Source organism: Triticum aestivum, chromosome 6A (genome assembly GCF_018294505.1).
Source record: "Triticum aestivum cultivar Chinese Spring chromosome 6A, IWGSC CS RefSeq v2.1, whole genome shotgun sequence".
Taxonomy (NCBI): Eukaryota; Viridiplantae; Streptophyta; class Magnoliopsida; order Poales; family Poaceae; genus Triticum; species Triticum aestivum.
The window spans coordinates 77,295,973-77,321,226 of NC_057809.1; the positions used below are offsets into that span (position 1 = coordinate 77,295,973).

Sequence of the window (25,254 nt, forward strand, 5' to 3'; positions counted from 1 at the left end):
GTTGTTTATCTTTAGTAGCCTCTCTTACGGGGAAATGTCTCCTAGTGTTTCCACCGAGCCATGGTAGCTTGCTACTGCTCCGGAACACTTAGGCTGGCCGGCATGTGTCCTTCTTCGTTCCTGTGTCTGTCCCTTCGGGGAAATGTCATGCGGTGAATACCGGAGTCCTGTTAGCCCGCTACAGCCCGGTTCACCGGAGTCCTGCTAGCCCAGTGCTACAGCCTGGATTCACTCGCTGATGACCAACACGTTCGATGCTGGGTCATGGATGCCTGTCCCTGTAAGTCTGTGCCGCTTTGGGTTTACGACTAGCCATGTCAGCCCGGGCTCCTTATCATATGGATGCTAGCAACACTGTCATATACGTGTGCCAAAAGGCGCAAACGGTCCCGGGCAAAGGTAAGGCGACACCCGTGGGAATACCGTGCGTGAGGCCGCAAAGTGATATGAGGTGTTACATGCTAGATCGATGTGGCATTGAGTCGGGGTCCTGACACCAATCTTCCATTGCTGAGTGGGAAAAGTTGATAAATGCTCCAGAAGAGACAGATGATGATACTGATGTGTATGCCAAGCCCAGAAAAGAGCACAATTCCATGGCACACATGTACAAGGAAATTCCAGATAATGCCTTGGAAACACACAAGTTTGGCTCCGTGTATTACCTTCTGTCAGGGCTGCCAACAATCAACACCATCCTCAGGCACACACTGTTATCCAAGTCTGGAGATCACAGGATGTTTGATGTGCCAGAGGGCACTCCATCAACTTGCTACACATGTTTGATGTGCCAGAAAAATTCAAAGTGATGTCTTTGATTGTTGAGACTATTAAGAAGACTGCAGCTGACTACTCCCTCCATTCCTAAATAATTGTCTTTCTAGAGATTTCAACGAGCGACTACATACGGAGCAAAATGAGTGAACCTACACTCTAAAACATGTCTACATACATTCGTATGTTGTAGTCCATTTGAGATGGCTAGAAAAACAATTATTTAGGAACGGAGGGAGTAGAAGAGATCATGTGGCTATGCTCCACATATTCAAATGCTCATAAATTCTAACATGGGCACAAGCACACACTACAATAAGAACCCCCCCTATCCCAACGCATATGTAGCAACGAAATACAACATGTGTTGTTGAGTTAAAGAAACCTCCCATCTCCCCACGAAGAGATAACCTCCCCGTCCCCACCTCTTCTACCTCCTCCGTCCAAATATCCCGCAACCAAGCAGAAAAAAGAACCCAAATCTTATCTCCCCTCCACCCCTCTCCCCGGATTCATCTCTCTCTCTCTCTCTCTCTCTCTCTCTCTCTCTCACGCGAGCTCTGCCACAACACCGTCATCGCTGCCTCCGATTCCAGGAAGATTTTGCACTCCCTTTTACCACCGCTCACCGGCTCATCTCCCCCTCATTGCTCTCCTTTGATCTGCCATCGTCGCGGCGTCCTCCAAACCTCTGCGAGCCCCCGGAGAAACCCTAGGCACCACGGGTCATTGCCGCAGCTACTTCCATCAACCCAATATCCCCACGTCTCCACGCGCGGCTACTGGTAAGTCCAGATGGTGCTGCACCACCTCGCCTACCTCGACTCTGATGTTGGTATGGTTCAGTAAGGCACTTCTGCACACTTCCCCTCTTCTCTTGCCCTCTGTGGTACTTTGTGTGGCATAGCTATTCTTTGACTAACATTACGACAATGATTAACACTATCTCACTCACCTGATCCACCTTTGTGGGTGCTGGCTTGCACTGGCAGTCACGACCAGTGGCGGAGCTACGAAGAAAAGGATGGGCGGGCCAATCTACATGGAAACACATTTTTTTAATTGTAGATTGTAAACATCATGATTTCAATGTATTAATGTATGCTAGGGAGAAGAAATTTCAGGAAAATCAAAAGGATTTCCTAAGAAAATTTAGGGGAATTCTTTTGGGAATAATTCAAAGAAATTTGACTCTGCAGCCTGCAGAGATTCAGGCTGATTCAGGTACTAAACAAATGCTGAGATGAACACAGCTTGCATGGACTCAAAGAAATGGGGAAAGGACCCGACCAACTAGGTAGCTGCCTTGCCGGCTGGCCGTTGCTAGCTGCGGGTCATGGCTCCGCGACTGATATGTGTGTTGTCGTGGTGGCGGGCGGCCGGCAGCTATGAGTCTGCGACTGTATCTAGAAAGTAGCAATGCGCGTGCGATCTGAGCCAGTTTCCGTGGGCAGCTGCTTGTTGTACTGCTGTGCCAGAGGCGTTGAGGGTTGGGCTAGTATAAATTTATTTTTCTGTTCCAGCATTGGGCAGGCCATGGCCCAATCGGCCTTGCCATGGCTCCGCCAGTGGTCACGACACTCTATGGTCTGGTACTCTGTGTTCCATGGGCAGAGACAGGGAGGGGCGAGCAGGGGCTGGAGACCTTTGCTAGCCGCTCGACCGCCTCAACAAATTTCAGTAGGTAGTTAGACTGGACGTACACACTATTGGCTGTCTATTCGCATCTAATTACTCATTAGCCTAGATGTTACTTAACTAGCACCAAGTTAGAGAATCCTAACTAGGAGGCACTAGCCCATGAACGGTCATGGTTGGCTTATTGTGATCGATGAATCAATCAGATCGTGACCTGCGCATATGCATTTTCTGCACGTTCCGCACCCGGTCGTCGTCATCCGAGATCATAGCAGCAGCTATTGCTAGCGGTCTAGCGCTTGACCAACATTGGTCTTAAAACAGTGTGTTTGCTGCGTGTCGTCGTCCACGATGCATTAATCCTCAGAGTCTCCGAACCTGGCGGGACAACTCATGCGAGTCAATTCTAAACTTAAGGTATATCATTACGAATTTATATTGATGTTAGACATTTAAAGGTTGTTGGTTAGTGTTTTTGTCAGACCTACTTAAATGTGCATGCAAGTGCTTATGAATTGAATCCATTATTCTGTACATGACCAAACTTTCTTGCATATTCATCTTTGGGAGAAAGTTCAGGGTATACATAGCAAGCTACTTATGCAGAGAGAGGTATGACTGCATGAATCCTATTGGCTTGTACAGTTGTAAGTGATTTAAGTGACATAATCTGCAATGTAACTTAAAACTCATGCTGATTTTTTTATGTATTCACTATTCAGATTAGTATTATTGTCAAGCATCTATATAAATCAAAATCACTAGAAAACACACTTGTTAACATTAAATAGAGCTTCCTGATTTGGCTTTGTGTGAGTTAGTTTTTCTCAACTTTCAAGTACTTCTGCAAAAAAATTAAATCTCTGCATTTATATGTACTATTTTGGGAACTACAGATCTGTGTTTGCAATGAAGCATACTCTATTTGTCACACATATTTTCGGGGCATGTAGCTCACTGTATCTTCATTATATTGTTCATAAGGTGTTTATTAAGTCAACTAACATATCGATGTTCTGTTCATAAGGGTCTATTTTCTCTGTCTATAGAGTTCAGTGCTATGGCTCGGACTGTTGAGAAGTGTTCAAATGATGATATATCAGAATTCAGAGGTGATGACGTATGTTGGACGATGGAACGCTTATTCTTTTCCACCGCTTGCTTTGACTTGGGTGTTCAGAGAAGTAAAACTTCAACTAATGTGTTTAGTGAAGCACAATATTGTATCTGAAGTGAAACTTTCTCTATGATATGGAGGTGCGAGCATTAAACTAGCATGCAACTAAAGATAAGGTATGCTCATTTCTCTATTGCTTGGAATTGAACATGGTTGAGCAAAAGTTTATTATTGATCATACTTTTTTCAATATGAATGCTTATTATATTGCCTATTTGGTTTGGGAAATCTAAACAAGAAAATTGCTCTTGCTATGCTCCAAAGTACAGACCTAGAATATACAAAGAAAGCTGAGGGTGTTGAACTGGAAATTGATTCTTGGTTTGATATGACCACTAAAACATAACTATTGGTCATATAGCAAGATTAATCATCACATGGCCTTCAACCTTTGTATGTTGCTCTTCGTATATTAACTTGATTTTCTTTGATGGTACCTTATGTTTCTCATTCCTTTGTTGTTTGTAGATTGTCAAGATAAATCAAGGATGCATGGCTTAGAAGTTGATTGCAAGATCGAGAAGGTGGCTATTACTAGATAGTTTCAGATTATGTTTTAGAATGTCATTTTCGGGTTAATGTTTCAAACATCATATTTTATATGTCTGAGATGTTGATTGCAAGGTTGAGAATCATCCTACTACTAGATAGTTTCACATATTGTAATCTTTGTATCATGTTCTTTGTAAAGCAACCGAGTTGATTTAATATATATGACCTCTTCGATTATTATGTTTGTGTCTCCTATGCACTATCAGCATTCACATAATAGATAAGAATGTTGATATATAAAATACCATTAATTGTCCAAGCAATGCGACAATGCTTCTAGGCATTACAAGGCTCTTTTTTTGGGCCCGTCAGCAACGCATGTTAAATGTTGTTAGGCTCTAACTTTATACATTGCTGGTTTCCAACACATATTCACGACGGTTACCAACGCATGTATATGCGTTGTTGTAGACCTTTGCAACGCCGCCTATGGCAAGACATATAAATCCGTTGGTGTAGACCTTACCAACGCTTATATGGACATGCGACAACACATCGATGCGTTGCTAATGGGGGGTTCTTGTTGTAATGACATATTTGTTGGATAAAGAGCACCTTCCCTTGAGGCCTGATTTTGAGGATAACACTGTTGTGATTGATGCTTCACATCCAACTTCTGTTGAGGCTCAAGAGAAGAGAGAGAAGGCACAGGCTGAAAAGGCTTCAAAGATCCCAGACCCTTCTGCAGTCAATCTCAAGACCAAGCAGGACCAGATCAGCTATGTGCTTGAGGGCACTGTGAGAATAGAGAAAGGATTAGCTACCCTGACTCGAAATCAAGAGAGCCTTGAAAGGATCTTTGAGACAAAGCTACATGACTTGGATGTCAAAGTCACACAAGAAGACCTTGAGGACAGGAATGACAGGACAACCACAGATGCTTATCAGAGGGTGCCTAGAGCACAAAGGTCTACAACAGTGCCAGTGATTCACACTAGGGCTACAACTTCAGCTCGGGCAGCCACAGCCTCAGTTGCCCCTCCAGTCGCAACTCCTCCAGTTCCTCAGACGTCAGCAGAAGTCTTCGCAGATGTTGTTCTCTCCACGCCATCTTCGCACTCTGGAGCTCTCGAAGATCATGCTTAGAGTGTCGTATAGCACTATGCATTTTCGAGCTTTTTGATAACTTGTTGCCAAAGGGGGAGAAAGTGTATAGATCATAGGCTTCGAGAGAGAGTGTGTTTTTGCTGTTTTTGGTCTCTCTTGCTACTATTTTGCTCGCTTTGCTTGTGTTTGCTACAATATTTATGCTTGCGTGTGAGATACTTCTATGATCATGTGGTGGATCATACTATGCTTTATTATGCTATGCTTGATTGATGATATCTCTTATATCTTGTGTATGATCTATCATATTTGTCTTGGTGATGAGTGCATGTTATGTATGTTCTATCATTTTGAGCGCTCCAGCAAGATGTATGTGACATGGAAGAGTAACCTATGATCCTAATCGATTATGCATTTGCATTCAAAGGCAAATCATAAATAATGCACAAATTTAGGGGGAGCTCTTGCTTATCACATACTTCTCAAAGCGACGATATATTCCATTCTTATTATCATGTGTCGAAGCTTTGATCTATATGTTGTCATCAATTACCAAAAAGGGGAAGATTCAAAGTGCAACTAATCCCTGGGTGGTTTTGGTAATTCTTAACAACATATAGCTCATTGAACTAATATTCTTTCAAGATGATAATTTCAGAAAGTTCAATGATTGGCATCGCATGGACTAAGAGATGTGGACCCCTCAAAATGCTAAGGACAAATATTGGCAAAAGCTCAAGACTCTTCATTTCTATTTTAGTGATCCAAGATCACATTGAGTTCATAGGAAAGCCAATACTATTAAAAGGGGATGATGTGTTGCTTAATGGTCTACTTGCTTAAAATGCTTAGTGATATGCTCCAAATCACTCAACCACTTTATCATATCCAAATATGTCCTAAACCTAAAGTCAAACTCGGCCCCACCAATTTGATCCATCTGGCGCCACTGAGTTCGCTTGACATAGCCATAGCCACAAACCCTAATCAGGTTGGTCTCACCGATAGGGATCTCGGTCTCCCCGAGATGGGATTGCAAACTCTCTGTTTCCCTTCGTAATGTTTCGGTCTCACTGAAATGAGCGATCGGTCCCACCGAGTTCGCAATGCAAACTCTCTCTTTCTCTTTCTCTTTCTCTTTCTCTTTCTCTTTCTCTTTCTCTTCCACTACAACTACATGAGATCTTGTGATTCTCCTAGAGAAATATGCTTCTCAATCTGCAGGTTGTCTTTCAGTATGTTGAGATAGAAAATAAGGTTCAGACACTTATCTTAGGGAGGATGTGAGATTTCTACTTTCATTCAAGAAAGCAAGTTCAGATCTCATATGTAAAATTCTCACAACAATCAGTACGAAAAATAGTACTAGTATGTAATAAACATTGATCAGGGCGGCTGGTAGCAATCCCGAGGGGGGGGGGTCGAAGGGGCGGCTGGTAGCAATCCGAGGGGGGTCGCAGCTCACTTCCATCGGCACAGGGGGGCATGTCGTGGCCGAGCGGTAGGAAGCATTGAGTCGTGGATGCGGAGCTAACGGCGGCCGGTGGCGCCGGCAAAGCTCTCCTGCATTGGCGCAGGGGCAGGTCGCGACGGAGTGGGAGGACGCATGGAGGCGTGAGAGCGGATCTGGCAATGGCAGCAGCGAAGCTCTCCTCCATCAACATGGCAGGCATGTCGGGGCAGAGCAGGAGGACGAGTGCTACCGGAGCTAGCGGCGGCGCTCCGGCTGCTGCCCTCCTCGCCTAATCTCCACTGCCTCTTCATCCGGAAGCGTCGCATGTGAAGGATGTAGACACAGGTGGGCTCGATGTGGGTTTTGTGGGATATCCCACAAATTCCACGTAACTTTGACACAGTCCCGCGTGTGTCCACGTACGCAAATTAGTTGGCTCGGGAAGTGGGCGCCGCGGGCAGCCCGCGTCCACTTGCCGCCTGAGTTGCAAACAAAGAGGTTGCTTCAACATGCAAATGCGACTGAAAACAGTGACCAGAGACAAACTTGTCCGTTTAACATGTATAAGATTGATAACTCTGTTTACAGTTCTTACAACATCAGTTCAAACTAGGTACTTTTAAGAAGACAAACTATGACGACATCAAACAGATTTAGCTGCAACTGTATTAATGTATGACAGTGTTCAGGCCATCCCACCACTGCTCGCTGTCCTGATTATCTGAAACAGAGCTGCAGAGACAGAGCTGTAGCGTGTTAAAAGAGGCAAATCAGCTGGAAGATCTTTCTTTTGAGATTACAAAATAAGCGACACTAAGATGAACTGTTTCATCTTAGTTATGCTGAAAGACAGACAAACAGCAAGGACGTAGACAACCCTCAAGTTCCATATGGACAAGCAAGAAAAAATGGCAGAACCACACAATGTAAGTTCACGAAAATCATGAGATTGATGCAACCTTTCAGTTCCTGCACAATCGTAGTTATGTTGTTTTTGAGTCGAAGGGTTTGTTAGAATCTTGCAGTAGCCTTACATTCATAGAAAATAGGTCAATGGCTCCCAGAATGCGCACAGTTGCACACAAGATCAATGTCAAAGATCTAGCACAGGACAAGAATATACACTCTTTACATAGGACATGAATGATCAAAATGTTATGCAATCATACTCATGACAAAAGCGAAGATTAAAGAAACGTAGTCACTAGTAGATATCTTCCCAAAGCAAAGTGGCTGATGACAAATGCTATGTAAATGAGCATGTGACAAGTGGCAGTAAAGTAGATTGAACATAAGAGATTGGAATGCATACATGATCCGATGACCACAAAGATGAAGAATCCAAGCACTATAGGTCCAACAGGATAGTCATTCCCCTTCTTCACAGTGGTTTCAGGCACCGAACCCCTCTTGGTGATGTTCTTCTGGAACTTCGATGTCTTCCTGTCAGCAAGGCGCCTGGAAGTAGTCTGGCATACAGAAAGAGAAAGGCCACCGTTCAGCGGAAAAGATACATTGAACAATATAAATAAGCACTCAAACTGCTAACTCCACATATACGAGGGTCGAATGATAGCAAAACTATCAGTAGATTAGCCAGTTACATGCAGTCGTCAGTTGACCTTCCAGCCAACAATAGTGAGTTCACCGATACTTTTTCCTGCCTAGTAGGCCACCACTACATCACAACATGCTTACTTTTCTGCGGTGGCATCAATATTTCTCTATCTCTACTCTTATAAAAAACCGAGTTGGTGATGATATTGTGCCTGCCATCTTGCAATATAGACCGTCCAATCTATATCTGATGGATAGAAAGCAAACTATGACAATTTTGCAAAAAGATACCCGCACCTCTCTCCACATTTGCACCAAAAGGGGTACAAAACCTAAACACAAAAATGTTTACATGATATTGTGAGTAAAATTTGCATTCAACACCTATGTTTAGCAGGATGGATGATCGGCAGTTGTTCCACCCGCAACATGCTACAGAGGTTTTGGTGTACACTAGAGAATTACACCAAACAAGTGCACGACTCCATGCAATTTAGCACGTCACCACTGAGATTTCTACCCATGCTCTTGATTCCACCACACACTCCCAAAGTACAAATTCTGACGGCAATAGCAACTACAAATACTCCATTTCTGATGGCAGCGTCACTAATTCATTAGTACTAATTATTCCAAGACGGAATAAATCGTGGCAAATCATCCAATCTCCCCATTATGAAGACTTGACGGAGAACATAAATATCTTATTTCCAGTACCATTCGACTCAAATAACCCATGTATCTACCTATTCCTGATCCATCCTCGCCGCGAGAAATAAAACTACAGCATCCGATTCCCGTAAAAGGCTCCATGCTCACGGTAAATCCAACGATCCTGCTAGCCCAAACCAACGTATCAAGCGGATCCACGAAAATGATACTAGAACCTATTTCCCCCAACCAAGCGCAAACATCAGGACCAAATCAGAATCGAGAACACGAAGGGATCGCATCCAAAGGTGTCAAGGCGAGGATCCCATACGCAGATCCAGATCCGGATTTGCCCCTAACCAATCAGCACCGACCCGTCCCGACAAGGGGGCATCCTTCCAAACCAGGTGGAGAAGTCTAGATCCGCTTACCATCTTGGCTTCGGGCGGTGTCCGGTGAGCTCGACGGCGAGGAATGGGAGCTGGTGCAGCCGGGGCATAGTTTGGGCTCGGTGTTGTGATTTGGCCAATTTGGGGCGAGCCGAGGGGCTTTATACGAAACCGAGTGGCTTCTAAGACTCTGTCCCAGCCTGCCTTTTTCTTTTTAGCAGTGTCCCAGCCTGCCTTTGCGTTGCGTGGAGGGCGTCGGCAGCGTGGACCGTACGGGCCGGGAGGACCGTCGCCGTCCGCGCCCACTTCCCAGACGTGGCGAGTTTGGTTGCCTCCATCAAGCCCAACCAGGCCTGCTCGATGCAGTATTTTTTTAAACCCCGGTTGTTTGGTTGCTTGCATACATTATTCAGCCTGCATAGCACGATTCATAAAGCACCAATCGGCAGTTTCGCAAGAGCCAGTCCCGAGCGATGCTTCGAGGCGCACCTGGTGGCTCTCGGAGACGTGTGTCCCGAGTTAATCCCCCCTCTCTCCCTAATCCTCAATCCCCTCTCTTCCTCTACTCCAGTGCGATCCCGTCGATCCTGTCCGGCCGAGCTAGACCAAGCCAGAGCGCTGCGCGGGGAGGGTTGCTGCCGCTTGCAAAGTGCGATGTCGAGGGCGGGCGCGGAGGGAGCTCGACGGCTGCGGCGAGTTCATGCCGTCCCCGCCGCACATGCAGCAGAAGCGCCCGGACGTCCCGGCGTCCCCGATGTTCGCGCCCGCCGCGCTGGCCGAGTCCTCGAGCGAGGAGCTGCGCGCCCCGCCGCCGCCCCCTCCGCCCCAGGCGCAGGCGGCCGTGGTGGGTCGGCCTCCGCACCCCCGGCGCCGAGCAAGAAGCCCGACGGCGGCGTGGTGGACGCCTTCTGCGTCCAGGTCAACGTGCCCCGCCGCGTCCGCGCACCGCGTGGAGTTCGCGCGAAGGACGGCGTCGGAGCAAAAAGGCTGCAGTAGTCGCATGGCGCAGTCGTCATCACGTTGCCGTTGTCGTCCTCCTCCTGGTAGACGCAGCGGTACGCGCCGTCCTGGGCGCCCTGCTCAGCGTCCGCACCACGCGCGCCAGCCGGAACCGCGCGTTGGCGCCGTTATTGGAGAGGAGCACGGCGGCGCCGTCTCATGCGGAAGAGGCAGTTGGCCAGGGGCCAGCATGGCACTCCTTGCCTATGTAGTAGTTGGGCGTGATGGTCAACATGGACACCACCAGCACGTTCAAGCCCCTGGGCGCGACCTGGAGCAGGTTCCTGGCGACTCCCACGAAGACGAGCCCGGCGAGGTGCACGTTGCTCACGTCCTTGCGGAGGTTGTAGCGGTTGACGATCATGCCGGCGAAGGACGCCGTCGGGGCGAAGAGGCTGCAGTTGACAACGAGGATGTCGATGTCCTCCGGGGCGACCTTGGTCTTGGCGAGCAGGTTGTCGATGGCGGAGAAGACGATGAGCTCGACCTCGGCGCGGGAGGACTCGAGGCCCCAGCACTCGAGCAGGCGCGACATGAACCGGACGCTGCGCTCGTCGAAGCCCGGCCACACGCGGGCGTGCTCCTGGACGCGGCGAACGGGACGCGGCAGCTGGGGCTGGTGCGGAGGAGTCCAGGTGCCGAGAGCACCCATGGTCGCAGGGAGCTGGCGGTGGACATGATGAGTAGAGGAACCTCCGGCGCGCTCAACGTGTTCGACGAAATGAGATGCCAAACCTGGTGGGTGTTAAACTTTGTTGTTAACTCCTAATCATATGCATGTATGCAACCAAACACGGGTGAAAATTGCATCTTGATGACAAGACCCCTAATGCAGGCAACCAATCAACAGGTCATCTACGTTTTTGACCCTATTTTTCCTCGCCCAGGCCATGCTCAGCCCGGCTTGTTTTTGCTCTCCTAGCCAGGCCCGGTGGAGAAACTAACCAAACACGCCCCTGGAGACGGAAGCAATAGCAAGTGAGCAGGAAAACAGAAGCAGCAACAAGAGTGTCCCGTGACAACATGCAAGCTTTTTCATCTGGCCTCGCTGCACCTACTCCAGAATTAAATGGGACTGCGGTCGTTCTGTCAGATAAGAATCCAAAGTGGGTGCCTCCACTCCCTCCGGTATATGTCTTGCCACGTAAGAACATCAAACGACCAAAGAAGGGGCTGCCAAAGCATCTCGGAGAAGGGGAAGACGGTACAACTGATTCAGCAAATGCATTATCGGCGGGCTCCCAGGGGGGCACCGCCGGGCACAATGAGTTATATATGTTGGAACTGTCGGGGCGCAGGCAAGGCCTCGACAGTTCGCGAACTTCGCGATTTAGCGAAGAACTATGCCCCTACTGTGCTTGCACACATACTTGGCACTTGGAGCCTTTGACTGTAGAGATTTTCGGAATTAAATTCATATTGGCTAGCCGCGTCATGCAACCAAAGTTAATATGACAAAGTCGTGAATGCCAAATATCAGACTCATTATTGTGGCAAACATTATTAATAACTTTAGTGCAAATATCTGACAAAGATAGGCGCAACAAGCCTCCACACTCATAGCCTTTTTCAACAAATTGTCCATACTTAGAAATTACAACTTTATTGGATTCGAAAACCAACTTAAAACCATCTCGACATAAACGGGAACCGCTAACGAGATTTTTATTGATGGACGGCACATGATGAACGTTCTTCAGACGCACGGTCTTCCCCGAAGTAAACTTCAGATCGACCGTACCAACACCTCGAACGATGGCATGTGACCCGTTCCCCATCAGCACGGGTGAAGTCCCTGTTGCCTGGTAAGAAGAAAACATGAAGGCGTCAGCACAAACATGTACATTGGCACCGGTATCAATTACGCAATCAGGGGATTGAAATACTGAAAGGATGGTAGGAAAAATACCGTACCCTGATTCCTTCATATCAGTATCACCGATGACAACATTAGCGGACTTGCCGCTCTTCTCATGTCCGCGCTCCTCAAAGCGGTTAGGACACTTCGGAGCCTAGTGATTAGGATCACCGCACACATGGCAAAGTCCCTTCCCCTTCTTATGAGAATTCTTCTTAAAGTTGGTAGAATGTGATGGCTTGTTCTTTGTATCAAACTTGCCTTTGCCCTGAGTTTTGTTCTTGTTGTTTTTGAACTTGTTGGGCTGGAAGTTCTTCTTCTGTACCATGTGGGCACTAGAACCTCCCTCAGCAACTCGAGCATGTGTGTCCTTTGCTCTCGCCTTCTCTTCAACATCAAGAGTACCAATGAGATCCGCAACGGGAAACTCCTGTCTCTTGTGTTTCAGGGAAGTAGCAAAATTGTCCCACGAAGGTGGAAGCTTGGCAATGATGCCTCCGGCAACAAATTTGTCCGGCAACACACACTTGAAGTACTCAAATTCTTTTGCGAGCGACTGTATCTCATGAGCCTGTTGTACAACAGGGCGCTCATCAGTCATCTTGTAGTCATAGAATTGCTCCATGACGTACAACTCGCTACCGGCGTCCGAGGCACCAAACTTGGCCTCGAGCGCAGCCCACATGTCCTTGCCGTTGTCAAATGACATATACGAATCCATAATGGAGTCATCAAGAACACTCAGAAGAGCGCCTTTAAAGAGGGTATCGATCTTCTCAAAAGCTTTCAGCTGTGCTGGATTAAGATCGCCCTCAGGCTTGCCCTTGGTGGCATCATAGCAGCCCATGGTCTGAAACCAGTAGACTGCTCTCGTGCGCCACCTCTTATATTGCGCCCCCTTAAAGGCAGGCGGCTTCAGATGCGCAGCAAACCACTCGGAGTAAATTGCCTATAATCAGGTTTTTGAATTGTTGGAAATAAGAGCAAATTACTACGAGATTTAATCCGAATAAACAGAAGATAAATCATGACCACAACAGCAGAGATTAAACTAATCATGCGAACTAGCATAGCAGATGAACATATCACATCTAGGGCACATACTAGAAACATGAATTCTACCACGATCTCGAACAGGAAGGATAGAATCACATACGGTGCAGCGGGTGCAGCACCGCCGGTGTTGACGCTGTCGCCCATGTCGTCGAGGATGAGGTTGCCGATGTCGGGGAAGAAGTCGTCGTTCGCGAAGTCGTCGCTGCCAGCAGTCCCGCGAGTGTGCTCCCCAAAAACCTGATCGCCCCTCTCCCGTACAGGATCACGAGAGGCGGGGTTCCGGAGGCCTGCTGTCCCTTCTCGCGGTGCACGCTGGAAGGAGGGATGGAGAAGACTTGCTTGGTGGCGCAATGATGTGGAACGGTGGTGAGAAACCATACAAAGCGGCGGCGGCTAGGGTAGACGTCTGCCTGACTATATAGTGCGGGCCGGGTAGGTCGTGGGAGTAAACCCCACGTCCGAGTCGTCACGATCCAAAAGAATCGGAAATGGTTCAGTAATTAACGCGTCTGTTAATTATTAATTAATGACTCATTAATTTTTCCCGTGCAGCAAAAATATAGACAACGTGCATAGCTCTGTCCTCGGGTCGGCTCAATCCTGCAACCCGCGGCGCGTCGTGACGAGGCGTGGCGAGGCGAGGCGAGCGAGGAGGAGGAGCGCGCGTGTAGGTATCCTCTTCTCATGCTCATACAAGTGGTAGAAGAGCTCACCTTATAAAAAGGTGCAACTCTCTCTCAACTTATAAGGTGGGACTAAACTTTAGCCTCACTCACTCCACTCACATGTGTGCATGAATGGGCCAAGAGAATTTCAGAATTTTAGTTGGGCTTTGGGCCAAAGGCCTACTAGTAAAATTCCAACAATCCCCCACAAAGTACCAGACCAAAGCATTAACACATAGTGAATACATGAACTCCTCAAACTACGATCATCACCGGGAGTGGTCCCAATTATTGTCACTTCGGGGTTGCCGGATCATAACACATAGTAGGTGACTATAGACTTGAAAGATAGGATCAAGAACTCACATATATTCATGAAAACATAATAGGTTCACATGTGAAATCATGGCACTCGGGCCCTAGTGACAAGCATTAAGCATAGCAAAGTCATAGCAACATCAATCTCAGAACATAGTGGATACTAGTGATCAAACCCTAACAAAACTAACTCGATTACATGATAAATCTCATCCAACCCATCACCGTCCAGCAAGCCTACGATGGAATTACTCACGCACGGCGGTGAGCATCATGAAATTGGTGATGGAGGATGGTTGATGATGACGACAGTGACGGATTCCCCTCTCCAGAGCTCCGAACGGACTCCAGATCAGCCCTCCCGAGAGGTTTTAGGGCTTGGCGGCAGCTCCGTATCATAAAACGCGATGAATCATTCTCTCTGATTTTTTTCCCGAACACGAATATATGGAGTTGGAGTTGAGGTCGGTGGAGCAACAGGGGGCCCACGGGGTAGGGGGCGCGCCCAGGGGGGCAGGCGCGCCCCCCACCCTCGTGGATAGGTGGTGGCCCCCCTGGCCTTGATTCTTTCGCCAATATTTTTAATATTTGCCAAAAATAAGTTCCGTGGAGTTTCAGGTCATTCCGAGAACTTTTGTTTCTGCACATAAATAACACCATGGCAATTCTGCTGAAAACAGTGTTAGTCCGGGTTAGTTCCATTCAAATCATGCAAGTTAGAGTCCAAAACAAGGGCAAAAGTGTTTGGAAAAGTAGATACGACAGAGACGTATCAGATAGCTCCTTGAATAAAAAGCATGATTGCAATGATTTTACTATAAATTCTCTTGATGTTAATTGTGCTAATAATATGCAATACCCTAAGCTTGGGGATGCTTGTTTTGCTATGTCTACTACTTGTTGCAATGATGATGATTGGGGTGATTCTTCTTATGATCTTGAAAATTTATTTAAGCCCCATGTTGAATATGAGATTGATAATAATGTTTGCAATAGTATTGAAAGTGGGTTTGGAATAGTGTCAACTTTAGATCCCACACATTTGGATTTTGATCAATCTTATGAAGTTTTTTATAAAAGTGGGTTTGGAGAGGTCATGACTTTAGCTAATGTTAATCCCACTATTTTGGAAGAGTGTCAACTTTGCATACATGTGGATCATGTTAAGCATATGTTTTGTGATAGCTATATTTTTGAATTTGCTTATGATCCTACATGTAATTATTATGAGAGAGGAAAATATGGTTGTAGATATTTTTATGTTACTAAATTGCCTCTCGTCATGTTGAGATTGTTATTGTTTCTTTCCGCTTCCTTGCATATGCTAGTTTTTGCTTGCCTTGATAATTTGTTTGCCTATAAGATGCCTATGCATAGGAAGTATGTTAGACTTAGATGTAATTTTCACATGTTTTATGATGCTCTCTTTGTGTTTCAATTACTATCTTTTATGTGAGCATCATCGAAATCGCAATGCCTAGCTAGGGGCGTTAAACGATAGCGCTTGTTGGGAGGCAACCCAATTTTATTTTAGTTTTTTTGCTTTTTGCTTCTGTTTAGGAAGAAATCTTTGATCTAGCCTCTGGTTAGATTTTGTGTGTGTTTTAATTAGTGTTTGTGCCAAGTTAAACCTATAGGATCTTCTTGGATGATAGTTATATGATCTTGCTGAAAATTCCAGAAACTTTCTGTTCACGAAAACAATTGTTAAATATCACCAGAACATGATAAAATACTGATTCCAATTGCAGTAGATCATTAAACAAATTGTCTAGGTATTCCTATTTTTGGTAGATTTTTCCGAGTTCCCGAAGTTTGCGTTAGTTACAGATTACTTCAGACTGTTCCGTTTTTGATAGATTCTGTTTTTCGTGTGTTGTTTGCTTATTTTGATGAATTTATGGCTAATAAAAGAGTTTATAAACCATATAGAAGTTGGAATACAGTAGGTTTAACACCAATATAAATAAATAATGAGTTCATTACAGTACCTTGAAGTGGTGTTTTGTTTTCTTTCGCTAACGGAGCTCACGAGATTTTCTGTTAAGTTTTGTGCTGTGAAGTTTTCATGTTTTGGGTAAAAGATTTGATGAATTATGGAACAAGGAGTGGAAAGAGCCTAAGCTTGGGTATGACCATGACACCCCAAGATAATATAAGGACACCTAAAAGCCAAAGCTTGGGGATGCCTCGGAAGGCATCCCCTCTTTCGTCTTCATCCATCGGTAACTTTACTTGGAGCTATATTTTTATTCACCACATGATATGTGTTTTGCTTGGAGCATCTTGTATAATTTGAGTCTTTGCTTTTTAGTTTACCACAATCATCCTTGCTGTACACACCTTTTGAGAGAGACACACTTGATTCGGAATTTATTAGAATACTCTATGTGCTTCACTTATATCTTTTGAGCTATATAGTATTTGCTCCAATGCTTCACTTATATCTTTTAGAGCATGGTGGTGGATTTTTTTTATAGAAACTATTGTTCTCTCATGCTTCACTTATATTATTTTGAGAGTCCTACAAAACAGCATGGTAATTTTCTTCAATTATGTTAGGCATTCAAGATTAGTAAAAAAAATATTATGAGTGTGTTGAATACTATGAGAAGTTTGATGCTTGATAATTGTTTTGAGATATGAAGATGGTAATATTAGAGTCATGCTAGTTGAGTAGTTGTGAATTTGAGAAATACTTGTGTTAAAGTTTGTGATTCCCGTAACATGCACGTATGGTGAACCGTTATGTGATGAAGTCGGAGCATGATTTATTTATTGATTGTCTTCCTTATGAGTGGCAGTCGGGGACGAGCGATGGTCTTTTCCTACCAATCTATCCCCCTAGGAGCATGCTCGTAATACTTTGCTTTGATAACTAGTAGATTTTTGTAGCAAGTATATGAGTTCTTTATGACTAATGTTGAGTCCAAGGATGTACGCACTCTCATCCTTCCACAATTGCTAGCCTCTCTATACTGCATACTTTTCGCCGGTATCATACACCCACCATCTACCTTCCTCAAAATAGCCACCATACCTACCTATCATGGCATTTCCATAGCCATTCCGAGATATATTGACATGCAACTTACCAGTGTTCCGTTTACTATGACACACCTCGTCATTGTCATATTGCTTTGCGTGATCATGTAGTTGACATCGTATTTGTGGCAAAGCCACCTTTCATAATTCTTTCATACATGTCACTCTGGATTCATTGCATATCCTGGTACACCGCCGGAGGCATCCACATGGAGTCATATTTTGTTCTAAGTTTTGAGTTGTAATTCTTGAGTTGTAAAGTAAATAAAAGTGTGATGATCATCATTATTAGAGCATTGTCCCAAGTGAGGAAAGGATGATGGAGACTATGATTCCCCCATAAGTCGGGATGAGACTCCGGACTAAATAAAAAAAGAGAAGAAAGGCCATAAAAAAGGAGAAAAGGCCAAAGAAAAAAATGAGAGAAAAAGAGAGAAGAGACAATGCTACTATCCTTTTACCACACTCGTGCTTCAAAGTAGCACCATGATCTTCATGATAGAAAGTCTCCTATGATATCACTTCCATATACTAGTGGGAAATTTTCATTACAGAACTTGGCTTGTATATTCCAATGACGGGCTTCCTCAAAATGCCCTAGGTCTTCGTGAGCAAGCGAGTTGGATGCACACCCACTTAGTTTCTTTTGTTGAGCTTTCATATACTTATAGCTCTAGTGCATCCGTCGCATGGCAATCCCTACTCACTCACATTGATATCTATTAATGGGCATCTCCATATAGCCCATTGATACGCCTAGTTGATGTGAGACTATCTTCTCCTCTTTTGTCTTCTCCTCAACCACCATTCTATTCCACATATAGTACTATGTCCATGGCTCACGCTCATGTATTGCGTGAAGATTGAAAAGTATGAGAACACCAAAAGTATGAAACAATTGCTTGGCTTGTCATCGGGGTTGTGCATGATTAAATACTTTATGTGATGAAGATAGAGCATAGCCAGACTATATGATTTTGTAGGGATAACTTTCTTTGGCCATGTTATTTTGAGAAGACATAATTGCTTAGTTAGTATGCTTGAAGTATTATTATTCTTATGTCAATATTAAACTTTTGTCTTGAATCTTTTGGATCTGAACATTCATACCACAGTTAAGAGAATTACATTGAAAATTATGCCAAGTAGCATTCCACATCAAAAGTTCTCTTTTTATGATTTACCTACTCGAGGACGAGCAGGAATTAAGCTTGGGGATGCTTGATACGTCTCCAACGTATCTATAATTTTTGATTGTTCCATGCTATATTATATTATGTTTTGGATGTTTAATGGGCTTTATTATACACTTTTATATTATTTTTGGGACTAACCTATTAACCGGAGGCCCAACCCAAATTGTTGTTTTTTGCCTATTTGAGTGTTCCGTAGAAAAAGAATATCAAACGGAGTCTAAACGGAAAGAAACCTTCGGGAACGTGATTTTCGGAACAAACATGATCCAGAGGACTTGGGGTCCGCGTAAAGAAATCAACAAGGAGAGCACGAGGCAGGGGGGCGCGCCTCCCCACAGGCGCGCCCTCCACCCTCGTGGGGCCCATGTTGCTTCACCGACGTACTTCTTCCTCCTATATATACCTACGTACCCCCAAACCATCAGAGGCATCCATGAAAACCTAATTCCACCACCGCGACCTTCTGTACCCATGAGATCCCATCTTGGGGCCTTTTCCGGCGTCCTGCTGGAGGGGGCATTGATCACGGAGGGCTTCTACATCAACACCATAGCCTCTCCGCTGATGTGTGAGTAGTTTACCTCAGACCTTCGGGCCCATAGTTATTAGCTAGATGGCTTCTTCTCTCTCTTGGATCTCAATACAAAGTTCTCCTCGATTCTCTTGGAGATCTATTCGATGTAATCTTCTTTTGCGGTGTGTTTGTTGAGACTGATGAATTGTGGGTTTATGATCAAGTTTATCTATGAACAATATTTCAATCTTCTCTGAATTCTTTTATGTAAGATTGGTTATCTTTACAAGTCTCTTCGAACTATCAGTTTGTTTTGGCCTACTAGATTGATCTTTCTTGCAATGGGAGAAGTGCTTAGCTTTGGGTTCAATCTTGCGGTGTCCTTTCCGAGTGACAGCAAGGGCAGCAAGGCACGTATTGTATTGTTGCCATCGAGGATAACAAGATGGGGTTTATATCATATTGCATGATTATATGCCTCTACATCATGTCATCTTACTTAAAGCATTACTCTGTTCTTATGAACTTAATACTCTAGATGCGTGCTGTATAGCGGTCGATGTGTGGAGTAATAGTAGTAGATGCAGAATCGTTTCGGTCTACTTGTCACGGACGTGATGCCTATATACATGATCATACCTAGATATTCTCATAACTATGCTCAATTCTATCAATTGCTCGACAGTAATTTGTTCACCCACCGTAATACTTATGCTCTTGAGAGAAGCGACTAGTGTAACCTATGGCCCCTGGTTCTATTCTCTATCATATTAATCTTTCAATACTTAGTTATTTTTTATTGCCTTTTATTTTACTTTGCATCTTTATCATAAAAATACCAAAAATCTTATCTTATCATATCTATCAGATCTCACTCTCGTAAGTAACCGTGAAGGGATTGACAACCCCTTTATTGCGTTGGTTGTGAGGTTCTTATTTGTTTGTGTAGGTGCGCGGGACTTGAGCGTGGTCTCCTACTGGATTGATACCTTGGTTCTCAAAAACTGAGGGAAATACTTACGCTACTTTACTGAATCACCATTTCCTCTTCAAGGGAAAATCAACGCAATGCTCAAGAGGTAGCAGTGCATTTTTTAACATTAAATCAGAAAAATATATACATGGGCCGGCATAGTTCGCAGTAGCTTCAGGCACCCGTTTGTGAAATGACCTATAACGGGTGCCTGCAGTGCTAAATAGGAAGCGCCTGCATTCTGCTCGGTAGCTGTTAGTTTTTCTTTGGTTTCAACCAGTTTTTCTTTGATTTCTTCTAGTATTTGTTCATTTCATTTTTCTTTGTTTTTTCACTATTTTTTTGGGTTTTCGGTGTTTCTTCACCATTTTTATTTGATTTCCAATGGTTTTAGTCTTTTTAGTTCTTTCTTGTTTCTTCTTTTTAATACATGTCTAATTTCTTTCAATACAAAATGTACATTATCAGTGTACACTGATAACCCATAAGTATAGAGGATCGCAACAGTTTTCGAGGGTAGAGTATTCAACCCAAATTTATTGATTCGACACAAGGGGAACCAAAGAATATTCTCAAGTATTAGCAATTGAGTTGTCAATTCAACCACACCTGGATAACTTAATATCTGCAGCAAACTATTTAGTAGCAAAGTAGTATGGAAGTAGCAGTAACGGTGGCAAAAGTAACAGTAGCAGTATTGTAGTAATTGTAACAGTGGCAACGGAAAAGTAACTAAGCAAATATCAATATGTGAAAAGCTCGTAGGCATTGGATCAGTGATGGATAATTATGTCGGATGCGATTCCTCATGCAACAATTATTACATAGGGTGACACAGAACTAGCTCCAGTTCATCAATGTAACGTAGGCATGTATTCCGAATATAGTCATACGTGCTTATGGAAATGAACTTACATCTTTTGTCTTACCCTCCCGTGGCAGCGGGGTCCTATTGGAAACTAAGGGATATTAAGGCCTCCTTTTAATAGAGTACAGGACCAAAGCATTAACACTTAGTGAATACATGAACTCCTCAAACTACAGTCATCACCGGGAGTGGTCCCAATTATTGTCACTTCAGGGTTACTGCATCATAACACATAGTAGGTGACTATTGACTTGCAAGATAGGATCAAGAACTCACATACATTCATGAAAACATAATAGGTTCAGATCTGAAATCATGGCACTCAGGCCCTAGTGACAAGCATTAAGCATAGCAAAGTCATAGCTACATCAATCTCAGAACATAATGGATACTAGGGATCAAACCCTAACAAAACTAACTCGATTACATGATAAATCTCATCCAACCCATCACCGTCCAGCAAGCCTACGATGGAATTACTCACGCACGGCGGTGAGCATCATGAAATTGGTGATGGAGGAAGGTTGATGATGACGACAGCGACGGATTCCCCTCTCCGGAGCCCCGAACGGACTCCACATCAGCCCTCCCGAGAGAGTTTAGGGCTTGGCGGCGGCTCCATATCATAAAACGCGATGAATCCTTCTCTCTGATTTTTTTCTCCCCGAACGTGAATATATAGAGTTAGAGTTGAGGTCGATCGAGCCTCAGGGGGCCCACGAGACAGGGGGCGCGCCCAGGGTGGTAGGCGCGCCCCCACCCTCGTGGACAGGGTGTGGGCCCCCTGGTCTTGATTCTTTCGCTAGTATTTTTTATAAGTTCCAAAAATATTCTCCGTGAAGTTTCAGGTGATTCAGAGAACTTTTATTTCTACACAAAAATAACACCATGGCAATTCTGCTGAAAATAGCATCAGTCCGGGTTAGTTCCATTCAAATCATGCAAGTTAGAGTCCAAAACAAGGGCAAAAGTGTTTGGAAAAGTAGATACGTTGGAGACGTATCAACTCCCCTAAGCTTAAACCTTTGCTTGTCCTTAAGCAATTCAATTGACAAACTGAAAGTGATAAAGAAAAACTTTTACAAACTCTGTTTGCTCTTGTTGTTGCAAATATGTAAATCGAGCATTCAAGTTTTCAACAAAGATTATGAACTAACCATATTCACAATAACACTTAGGTCTCATGTTTACTCATATCAATGGCATAGTCGACTAGTGAGCAATAATAATAAATCTCGGATGACAACACTTTCTCAAAACAATCATAATATGATATAACAAGATGGTATCTCACTAGCCCTTTCCGAGACTGCAAAACATAAATGCAGAGCACCTCTAAAGATCAAGGACTGACTAGACATTGTAATTCATGGTAAAAGAGATCCAGTCATAGTCATACTCAATATAAATTAATAGTAATGGATGCAAATGACAGTGGTGCTCTCCAACTGGTGCTTTTTAATAAGAGGATGATGAGTCAACATAAAAGTAAATAGATAGGCCCTTCGTAGAGGGAAGCCGGGATTTGTAGAGGCGCCAGAGCTCGGTTTTTGAAACAGAGATAAATAATATTTTGAGTGGCATACTTTCATTGTCAACATAACAACCGAGAGATCTCGATATCTTCCATGCTACACACATTATAGGCGGTCCCAAGCAGAATGGTAAAGTTTATACTCCCCCACCACCAACAAGCATCAATCCATGGCTTGCCCGAAACAACGGGTGCCTCCAACTAACAACAGTCCTGGGGGAGTTTTGTTTGTTATTATTTTGATTTGGTTTGAGCATGGGACTGGGCATCCCGGTGACCAGCCATTTTCTCGTGAGTGAGGAGCAGAATCCACTCCTCTTGAGAATAACCCTCCTAGCATGGAAGATACAGACAACCCTAGTTGATACATGAGCTATTTGAGCATACAAAACAGAATTTCATTTGAAGGTTTAGAGTTTGGCACATACAAATTTACTTGGAACAGAAGGTAGATACCGCATATAGGAAGGTATGTTGGACTCATATGGAATAACTTTGGGGTTTATGGAAGTGGATGCACAAGCAGTATTCCCGCTTAGTACAAGTGAAGGGTAGAAAAAGACTGGGAAGCGACCAACTAGAGAGCGATAATAGTCAGGAACATGCATTAAAATTAATCAACACTGAGTGCAAGCATGAGTAGGATATAATTCACCATGAACATAAATATCGTGGAGGCTATGTTGATTTTTTTCAACTACATGTGTGAACATGTGCCAAGTCAAGCCACTCGAATCGTTCAAAGGAGGATACCACCCTATCATACCACATCACAACCATTTTAATAGCATGTTGACACGCAAGGTAAACCATTATAAACTCCTAGATAATTAAGCATGGCATGAGCAACTATAATCTCTAATTGTCATTGCAAACATGTTTCATTCATAATAGGCTGAATCAGGAACGATGAACTAACCATATTTACATAAACAAGATAGGTCGAGTTCATACCAGCTTCTCTCATCTCAATCAGTCCATCATATATCGCCATTATTGCCTTTCACTCGCACGACCGAATGGTGTGGATAATAATAATAGTGCACGTGCATTGGACTAAGCTGGAATCTGCAAGCATTTTAATACAAGGGAGAAGACAAGGTAATATGAGCTCTTGGTTAAATTAACAATAATTTATATAAGAGCCACTTCAACATTTTCATCATGGTCTTCTCCTCTCGACCCCCAAAGAAAAGAAAAGAAATAAAACTATTTACACGGGAAAGCTCCCAACAAGCAAAAGAAGAACAAGAAATCTTTTTGGGTTTTCTTTTAATTACTACTACTACAGGCATGGAAAGTAAACTAGCTAAAAGCTACAACTATTTTTTTGTTTTTTCTTAAGGTTTTTCAAGCACACAAGAAGAAAGCGAGAAAAGGGAAATAAACTAGCATGGATAGTACCATGAAAAATTATGAGCACCGACAACTAGAATGAGTGTGTGAACATGAATGTAATGTTGGTGAGAAATACGTACTCCCCCAAGCTTAGGCTTTTATCCTAAGTTGGTCTATGCCCATGGATCAAAGCTGCTCTCTCCGGGTACTGAGGAGATTCCTCGGTGTAGTTCATAGTCCGGCTCACGTATCGTGAGCCTTGGTGCTTGCTTCCTTGAAGAACCACCTTGGTACATTTTCCTAAACATATTTCTTCCTTTGAAAAATTTCTGAAATTTTTAGTAACTCAAAATAAACATGAACCAAACTCAACAAAATTGATAGCAACTACTCCCACAAGTGCCTAGAGACTATATCATGCATTAGAACTACTTGGGACCAAATAAATTTGACATGCAAGCTCAAGAACAGGGTCACCTAAGCAGCAAAAATTTGCAATTAATAAAGCACTAGAACAAAAACCAATTGGACCATTGGAGGAGTCACATACCGAAGAACTATCTCCCAAAGCAGTTTTGTGAGTGGAGCTTTGAGCAAGGAGATCGAAAATCGCAGCAAAACGAGCTAGAACACGAGTTTGAGCTATGTGGTGATTTTTCTGGAGGAAGACGAAGTGTGTGGGTGCTGGAATAAGTGGAGGGGGCCACGTGGGGCCCATGAGGTAGGGGGGGGGCGCCCAGGGGGTGGGCGCGCCCTGGACCCTCTCGTGGCCAGGTGGTGGCTCCCCTTGGTGTGTTCTGAGTGCCAAATATTCTTAAATATTCTAGAAAAAAAATAATATTTCAATTTCAGGGCATTTGGAGAACTTTTATTTTCGGGGTATTCTTTATTGCAAGGATAATTCATAAAACAGTCAGAAATACTATTTTTGCTTTATTTAATTTGAATGCTAGAAAGTAAAAGGAGGGTACAGAGAGTTGTGCTTTCTAACTTCATCCATCTCATGCTCATCAAAAGGAATCCACTAACAAGGTTGATCAAGTCTTGTTAACAAACTCATTCCGAGTCGCATGAAACCGGAGAATCTTCGAATAACACTATGTTACCTCAACAGGGATATGCACGTCCCCAATAATAAGAATATCATATTTCTTCTTGATAGTAGGAAGAGGAAATTCAAAACCTCCAATAGTAATTGTTGAAATTTTTCCATAGAATTTATACTGTGGACTTGAGGTTGTTTCCTCGGAAAGTGTACCATATGCTCATTACCATTAACATGAAAAGTGACATTGCCTTTGTTGCAGTCAATAACAGCCCCTGCAGTATTCAAAAAGGGTCTACCAAGGATAATCGACATACTACCAACCTCGGGAATATCAAGAATAACAAAGTCCGTTAAAATAGTAACGTTTGCAACCACAACAGGCACATCCTCACAAATACCGACAGGTATAGCAGTTGATTTATCGGCCATTTGCAAAGATATTTCAGCAGGTGTCAACTTATTCAAATAAAGTCTATGATACAAGGAGAGAGGCATAACACTAACACCGGCTCCAAGATCACATAAGGCAGTTTTAACATAGTTTCTTTTAATGGAGCATGGTATAGTTGGTACTCCTGGATCTCCTAGTTTCTTTGGTATTCCA

At 43.9% G+C, this 25,254-nt stretch overlaps 2 protein-coding genes across 5 annotated transcripts; one reads left to right on the plus strand and one right to left on the minus strand.

Moving 5' to 3' along the window:
- Positions 1 to 7,178: 7,178 nt before the first annotated feature.
- On the minus strand, positions 7,179 to 9,655 carry LOC123132155 (uncharacterized). Of its 2 annotated transcripts, none has more exons than XM_044551919.1 (3): positions 9,281 to 9,655; positions 7,954 to 8,110; positions 7,179 to 7,373 (listed from the first exon to the last, which is right to left on the minus strand). In XM_044551919.1, exons 1-3 carry the CDS (start codon positions 9,638 to 9,640, stop codon positions 7,327 to 7,329), a joined length of 564 nt encoding a protein of 187 aa, XP_044407854.1. In that variant the 5' UTR covers positions 9,641 to 9,655; the 3' UTR covers positions 7,179 to 7,326. The 2 variants fall into 2 exon arrangements, with proteins under 2 accessions (XP_044407854.1, XP_044407855.1); XM_044551920.1 differs by having other exon boundaries at positions 7,179 to 7,387.
- A 19-nt stretch (positions 9,656 to 9,674) lies between these two features.
- Positions 9,675 to 11,682, plus strand: LOC123132153 (atherin). 3 transcript variants are annotated; one of them, XM_044551916.1, is made up of 2 exons: positions 9,675 to 10,975; positions 11,073 to 11,682. In XM_044551916.1, the coding sequence occupies exons 1-2, from the start codon at positions 9,939 to 9,941 to the stop codon at positions 11,179 to 11,181; spliced, it is 1,146 nt and encodes a 381-aa protein (XP_044407851.1). In that variant the 5' UTR covers positions 9,675 to 9,938; the 3' UTR covers positions 11,182 to 11,682. The 3 variants fall into 3 exon arrangements, with proteins under 3 accessions (XP_044407851.1, XP_044407853.1, XP_044407852.1); XM_044551918.1 differs by having other exon boundaries at positions 11,164 to 11,675; XM_044551917.1 differs by having other exon boundaries at positions 9,677 to 10,975; positions 11,125 to 11,675.
- Positions 11,683 to 25,254: the final 13,572 nt, after the last annotated feature.

Coding starts and splice junctions, on each gene's coding strand:
- LOC123132155 (XM_044551919.1), bottom strand. CDS start 9,640: ATGCAAGCAACCAAACAACCGGGGTTTAAAAAAATACTGCATCGAGCA. Junction 8,111..9,280: donor CACCGCCCGAAGCCAAGATG/GTAAGCGGATCT, acceptor TCTGTATGCCAG/ACTACTTCCAGGCGCCTTGC. Junction 7,374..7,953: donor CTTTGTGGTCATCGGATCAT/GTATGCATTCCA, acceptor CTGTCTCTGCAG/CTCTGTTTCAGATAATCAGG.
- LOC123132153 (XM_044551916.1), top strand. CDS start 9,939: ATGCCGTCCCCGCCGCACATGCAGCAGAAGCGCCCGGACGTCCCGGCG. Junction 10,976..11,072: donor GAAATGAGATGCCAAACCTG/GTGGGTGTTAAA, acceptor CCCCTAATGCAG/GCAACCAATCAACAGGTCAT.